We start from the raw sequence: 7,500 nt of genomic DNA on the forward strand, positions 1-7,500 counted from the left end.
CGTGCGTGCGTGCGTGCGTGCGTGCGTGTGTGTATGGTTTGTGTGTACATGTGTGGGCGTTCGTGAGTGTGTGTGCATGTGTGTGCGTGTGCGTGTGTGCGTGCGTGAGTGTGTGTGTGTGTGCGTGTGTGTGCATGTATGTGTGGTGTGTGCTGCGTGTATGTGTTGCGTGCGTGTGTGTGTGTGTGTGTGTGTGTGTGTGTGTGTGTATTTGTGTGTGTGTGTGTGTGTGTGTGTGTGTGTGTGTGTGTATTTGTGTGTGTGTGTGTGTGTGTGTGTGTGTGTGTGGTGTGTGTGTGGGTGTGTGTGTGGGTGTGTGTGTGTGTGAGTGGTGTGTGTAAGTGGTGCATGCGCGCCGCACGAGTGTCTTCAAAGTAGAAAAGCCCTTCATAGAAAGAACTGCTAGAGTAGAAACTGCCAGTATTTGCCAGAAAAGGCACAGTTTTGCTGCTAATTATATTTAAAAGTTTAGAGGAGATACCCATGAGTATGTTTCTATTACAATTCTTGTAAGTCCTTTTTTAGAATTAAATATTTAAAGTAGTGAGTACTACTCATTTTGAAATATCCACTGAATAACTTTGATAAAAAAAAATCGATTGCATTGTCTCTATTTATGATAAGTCGCGCTATTGCTGCCCAAACGCATACTAAATGCGTATTATCGTATCTTCAGATATGCGTGCGCGCGTGCTTGGTACCTTGAAAAGTAAATCGTTATTTGTATGAATTATATGTTTAAGGTAAAGAGTGCATACCGCATTCTGGTTTGATAGGGAAATTTAGATCTTAGTCTAAATGACAATTATTATCTGATAAGCAAAACGTTATTACGCTTTATTCTCGTTGACAGTATCATATGCCCTGTGCCTGGACCGTACATTCATGGCATATGTTGAGGACAACATTGACACCTCCTACAAAGGGAGTACGTTCCTCATAACTGATCACGAGGGCTACGGAGTACGCCGACTACAGCCCCTTCGGGAGGTTATAATGTGACGACTCTGCGTTACTTCCAGATGGTGTCTTCCCAACAAACCAGCGCCGGATTGTCAGAGTACGATGTTCATTTAATTATCCGCGCCCGCCGTTAATCACGGGTTAGCTCTAAGCCATAATTTTTGCGATAGGATGTTCTAAAATACAATGCCTTAGTAACGAAGCACGAAAAATCGGCGGCAACCCTGGGAATTCACGTACGGTCTAGCTTGACCGACCTAGCAACAGTATCTAAGAGTGTGTGGTTATCCTGCGCAAGCGCAGGAGGACAAATGCACGCAGTGTAGTCGCCATTTAATGGCGAATAATGCAATTAAATGACCATGGATATTATGATCAATTAGACGTCTCAACAATGGCTTTTTAATTAGGCTTCTCAAAGCCACTCACTGGGCCAATATCTAATAGATAGGGCCTACTTATCAAGCGCCAATAACAACATAAGGTTTATAAACTGGGAAACGGGAAAGTAGTGCTACGTATAATGTACTTTCACCGCAAAATTGCTTCTATTTAAATCTAAAGTCTAAAATGAGTTAGTAGATAGTATTGTAGATAGTACTGCCATTAAAACGGACGCGCGTTTTCTCCTCTCTGGATCGAGATCAACCGCCCTGGTCTCCACGACGCGTCTAGCTGAGATATCGGATTTGCAATCTCATAGCTCATCAGTCCGCCTTAACGGGGTGGATCGAGTACGCTATCGACTTCCAACACACATCTCTGCGCGCACCATGGACTCTACATGTTGATTTTGCTTTGACACTACCACATTGCGGTCAAATGGCGAACTCCCACGGATCAACTGCCTAAGTCACACGCCTTACGTAATAACCTCTTCCGTCCACGCGGCAAAAGTCAGCTATATACGCCTCTGTAGCTGGTCTAGTCAACATCACACTGTGACTCGCCCGCCAGAGGTTCACTTCCGCCGCGTGGGTTTTGAATGAAAAACGCCCGTAAGATAAAAACCCGCTCGAAAACGGAATACGAGACGCCATTGTGACCATTCACATGTAGAACCATTACCACTACGCGGAGGACGCGCCCCCCCCACTACGATGAGCTTCCATCACCCCCATTGGCCAGGTCCGACAGCAGTGGGTCCTTCCTAGGTACAAGGGACTGCGAGCATAGTCTAGTGAGATAGATGGATGGATGAATAGATGGATGGAATGCGATGATGGTGATGGATTCGATGCGCATAGTGGCATGGATGGATGAATAGCGATAGATGGATGCGATGGAGTGGATGGATGGATGGCAGGGATGATGGATGGATGGATTGGATGGATGAGATGGATGGATGGATGGTGGAGATGGGATGGATGGATGGATGGATGGATGGCATGGATAGATGGATGCCGATGGATGGATGGCATGGATGGATGGATGGATGCGATGGATGGATGGATGGATGGATGGATGATGGATGGCATGGTTATGGATGGATGATGGAGGATGGATGGATGGATGGATGGATGGGATGGATGGATGCGATGGATGGATGGATGGAATGGATGGAGGATGGAATGGATGGATGGATGGATGGATGGATTGGATGGATGGGATGGATGATGGATGTGTGGATGGATGGATGGATGGGGGGATGGATGGACGGATGGATGGATGGATGGATGGATGGTGGATGGATGGATGATGGATGGATGCGATGGATGGATGGATGGATGGATGGATGGATGATGGATGGATGCGATGGATGGATGGATGGATGGATGGATGGATGGATGGATGATGGATGGATGGATGGATGGATGGATGGTGCGATGGATGGATGGATGGATGGTGGGAGCGGCATGGATGGATGGATGGATGGATGGATGGTGGATGGATGGATGGAAATGGATGGCGATGGATGGATGGAGGGATGCGATGGATGGATGATGCGTGGATGGCATGGATGATGGATGGATGGATGGATGATGGATGGATGGATGGATGGATGGATGGATGATGGATGGATGGATGGGATGGATGGCATGGATGGGATTGGATGGATGGTGGATGGATGGATGGATGGAGGATGCCGATGGATGCCGATGGAGGATGGATAAATGGATGATTGGTGGATTGTGGATGAATGGCGCATGGATGGATGGATGGATCGGAGGGAGGATGCGATAATATGGATGGATCGGGGTGTCCTGGGGCTTTTTTTTCTTTATGATCTTGATGGATAAAGGGATGGATAGTGGATGATTGCGATCAAATGGATGCATGCGACGCCACAAAGACGGACTAGACGGACGGACGGACGGACGGACGGGACGGACGGACAGATGCGATGGATAGTGGCATGGATAGTGGATAGATTGAAGGTTGAATAATGCGATAGATGGAAGGATGGAATTGGCGTGGATGGATGGATGGATGGATGGATAGTGGATGCGATAGTGGGAGGGATGGATGCGATGGATGATGGATGGATTTGACGCGGCGAACGGACGACGGACGGACGCGACGGCGACAATAGATAGATGCATGGTAGTGGATGATAGTGGATGATGGATGCGATGATGCGATGCCGGTGGGTGCGGTGTGTCGGCCGGCCAGCACGGTGGCTCCCGGTCAGGTAAGCGAGCGCGGCTTGGCGGCTGCTGCGGCCGCGGTCGGGGACGGGGGTGGGCCGGGGGGCCGGGGCAGCCGCTCGGGCCGGGGGCGGTGCTGCGCTGGTGCCGGTGGCGCGTCGGGCTGTGGGCTGGGCGGACGCGAGGGGCTTAGCGACCGCCGCTGCCTTGTCGCGACTCGGTCTCGCGGGGGGGCGTCTGAGGGTGCGGCGGGGGGTCAGCGGAGGGGTGGTTGGCGTCCGCGCTCGGGGACGGTGCGGGCGGCTGGGGTCGGGAGTGCAGGGTGCGCCCCGGGGTCGGGGGGGGCGGCTCGCCCGGGGAGGGGGCGGGCCGGGTGGCGGCTGGGCGCGCTGCGATGGCCGGGCGTGCTGTCGGGGGACGGGCCGGCGGCGCCGTCGCGCGCGGAGGCTCCTGCGCGGTCCCTATGCGTGGTCCGCGGCTGCCGCGGGGCGCTGGGCGGGCGGCTCTGGCGCCGCGTGGATGGCAGGCATGCGAGACTGGATGGATGGATGGCGTGCCGGTGCCGATGCGTATGGATGGATGCGATGCGATGGCATGGATGGATGGAATGGATGGATGATGTCATGGATGCGATGGATGGATGGATGGATGGATGGATGGAGGATGCGATGGATGGATGATGGATGCGGATTGGATAGGATGGATGGATGGATGGATGCGATGATGGCATGATAGATGGAATAGGATGTGTGGGGATGGGATTAGATGGAAGGATGGATGGATGGTGCGATGGATCGGATGTTGATGCGATGGATGGGATGGTGCGATGGAGTGATGGGGAGATGGATGGATTGGATGCGATGCGATAGGATTGGTGGATGGCATGGATGGCTGGAGGGTATGGATGGATGCGATGGATGGAATGGATGGGATGGCGGATGGATGGATGGATGGATGGGGATGGATGGATGGATAGATAGATGGATGGATGGATGGTTAGATGCATGGATGGATAGATAATAATAGGTTTATTACATAACTTTAAAAATACAACGTAAATTTGAGAAAAAACGACATTCGGATCACTCACCGTAATATAAAATTACAATAAAGATGTTTACATCGCATTCAATGACATCATTTGCTCTACTAAAATGAAATCCGTATAATTAAAAGAGGAACCACAAAACAGCATATATAGAAGCTTCATGTAAATCAAAATAACAAAATATATATCTATTGAAATATATCTATCAAAATGTAAAATACTAGCGTAGTTGCTCATGAAATTTAAAATATTGTAAGGGTTATACATTTCCAATGTGTGTCCAAGTGTTTTGGAAGACGTAGAAACAAAATCGCGTTATATAGAGCAAATGAAGCTGAGGGTCTCTTGTCCGATGTGTTGACACCGAGGGCGGAGTTTGTTGGACCGTGAATTAGGAGTGGATATGGTTCGTGGTGAGGGTAGTGTCGTGATTAAATATTAGGTGCTTAGCACGCGATTGTTTTTGGACCTATTTGAGTTTCGCGCTAAAATGTGATCAAAGTTTGGTAGTACTTTAGCGGGAGCGACTTGCGTGACAGAAGAGAGTAGTGAAAAGTGGTGGCAGGAGAGTTCTTCTGCAGCAGTTCTTTGATTATGGCCTAACAGAATAAGTAATGCGTACAACGCGCGGGCAAACTGAGCGAAACGATTGCGTTGCTTGTTCGTTACTGGAGACATGACGACACGGTTTGTTTTTTGTTTTAGTTAAACGCTGCCCAATGTTAGGCGTCCACTCACGAACATGAGACCTGCCGTCAACTGCCATCGACGAAGACCCACCTACAACTCCAAGGTCAGTCACTCATCCACGGGGATCGTGTCAGAAACTCGTAGCTGTGCGATATGAATGATAATATTCTCATTATCTCCACAGACCATACTTACCGCTAGCCAGACCTTAATGTTTCTCCGTCAACGGGCCCCTATATCGATCATCATTCAGCCGACCTCATATATATATATATATATATATATATGTGTGTGGTGTGTATATATATATATATATATTTATATTATTATATATATATATATATATTTATATATATACCTATGTATGGAAATATTCTGTAAGGTACAACCGAAAGACCTCGGCTACAAACTACAACATCACTTCTAATTGTGATTCTGCGGGATTTACATCGTCAGCTTTAATTACAGATCTCAAATCTCGATCTGACACAAGAGATCGAATTACTCTATATACCCCTTTCAGGGCGCGATTCAGGATTTTTTTTAAAGAGGGTTGTCCAGGAAGAAATAAAGGGCACTCTTTCCTGCTCAATTTTTCTGGAGTTTTAAAAAGCTTATGCGACTTGGGGGGGGGGGGGACCTCCCCCCCCAAAAAAAATTGGGTGCATTCTGAGCAGCATCTGAGCAGTAATATTTTAGGGCACTTTGAAATTAAAGGGGCGGTCCGCGACCCCCGGACACCCCACCTAGATCCGCCCCTGCTCTTTAAACACTTGTTGATACAACTTTTAGAAGTTGAAAACGGTAAAAATAGCCTACCCGATGTTATTTTGATGCGTGTACACGTGCTGTAACGCCAAACGATTCACAGATTACTTTCGAGTGCGGCATTGGCTATCACTATGCAAGGTACAACCGAAAGACCTCGGTACAAACTACAAACATCACTTCTAATGTTGATTCTGTGGATTTACATCGTCAGCTTTAATTACAGATCTCAAATCTCGATCTGACAAGAGATCGAATTACTCTATATACCCCTTTCAGGGGCGGATCCAGGATTTTTTAAAGAGGGTTGTCCAGGAAGAAATAAAGAGCACTCTTTCCTGCTCAATTTTTCTGGAGTTTTAAAAAGCTTATGCGACTTGGGGGGGTGACCTCCCCCCCAAAAAAAATTGGTGCATTCTGAGAGCATCTGAGCAGTAATATTTTAGGGCACTTTGAAATTAAAGGGGGGGGTCCGGACCCCCCGGACACCCCACCTAGATCCGCCCCTGCTCTTTAAACACTGTTGATACAACTTTTAGAAGTTGAAAACGGTAAAAATAGCCTACCCGATGTTATTTTGATGCGTGTACACGTGCTGTAACGCCAAACCGATTCACAGATTACTTTCGAGTGCGGCATTGGCTATCACTATAGCAATGACGACCGTACACGAACGTTTACTTGTCTAGACGACCAGACGTGGTCTCCACCCTATGTCCCCTGTGAGAGTAAGTATGGGCACGACCTAATCCTATTTATGTTACTACTTGGTTAATATTGGTTAATACAATGACCTTAATCCCAATCCTAATAATAATTCTAACCTAATCCTAACGTCACTGTTTATGTAGGAGGAGCTCTAACGTAGGATTTAATATCAAACAATAGTGAAACTGTCATCAATAAATGTCATTCTTGCTGTATGATGTCGATCAACGACTTTTGCACAATTGCTCAATTGCTGCCCAGCATTCCAAAGATACGTGCTTCTATGCAGCATAAATAACGTTGACGTTGACGCTACTCCCGTATGTTGTTGTGTTTTTTTTTTTTGCATCAGTCATCATCTGCCCGCCGGTGCCCGAGATGCCGTTTGCCACCCTGTCCAACCAAAGTAGCGACGAGTCGCGCTTTTACGACAAGTACGTTCAAATCTCGTGCTTCATTGGTTACGAGTACTCGGACACGGTGGAGACGCTGGATGTGAGATGCACGGATGCCATAACGTGGGAGCCATCGCCGATAGGCTGCATCAGTAAGTGTTGCAGAGTTAAATCTATTTCTTAATCACGGACTCATTGATATATGAATCCATCTATTGATCATACACTCAGAGATATATGAATCCATCTCTTGATCATACACTCAGAGATATATGAATCCATCTCTTGATCATACACTCAGAGATATATGAATCTGTCTCCTGATCCTACCCTCAGAGAT

At 47.7% G+C, this 7,500-nt stretch overlaps 2 protein-coding genes across 2 annotated transcripts in view; both read left to right on the forward strand.

Annotated features, from left to right (window-relative positions):
• The window catches only part of LOC106813657 (delta-like protein 1), a 14,493-nt gene extending 13,491 nt beyond the window's left edge, over positions 1-1,002 (forward strand). The window contains exon 7 of the mRNA XM_014817853.1: positions 854-1,002. Within this exon, the coding sequence (XP_014673339.1) occupies positions 854-1,002 (149 nt within the window). The remainder of the gene's footprint in view (positions 1-853) is intronic.
• Positions 1,003-5,341: 4,339 nt separating this feature from the next.
• Positions 5,342-7,500, forward strand: part of LOC106813658 (sushi, von Willebrand factor type A, EGF and pentraxin domain-containing protein 1-like) — a 21,174-nt gene continuing 19,015 nt past the window's right edge. The window contains exons 1-3 of the mRNA XM_014817854.1: positions 5,342-5,392; positions 6,677-6,785; positions 7,118-7,312. Of these exons, the coding sequence (XP_014673340.1) occupies positions 5,342-5,392; positions 6,677-6,785; positions 7,118-7,312 (355 nt within the window). The remainder of the gene's footprint in view (positions 5,393-6,676; positions 6,786-7,117; positions 7,313-7,500) is intronic.

The sequence above is a fragment of the Priapulus caudatus genome, unplaced genomic scaffold, assembly GCF_000485595.1.
Source record: "Priapulus caudatus unplaced genomic scaffold, Priapulus_caudatus-5.0.1 Scaffold805, whole genome shotgun sequence".
Taxonomy (NCBI): domain Eukaryota; kingdom Metazoa; phylum Priapulida; class Priapulimorpha; order Priapulimorphida; family Priapulidae; genus Priapulus; species Priapulus caudatus.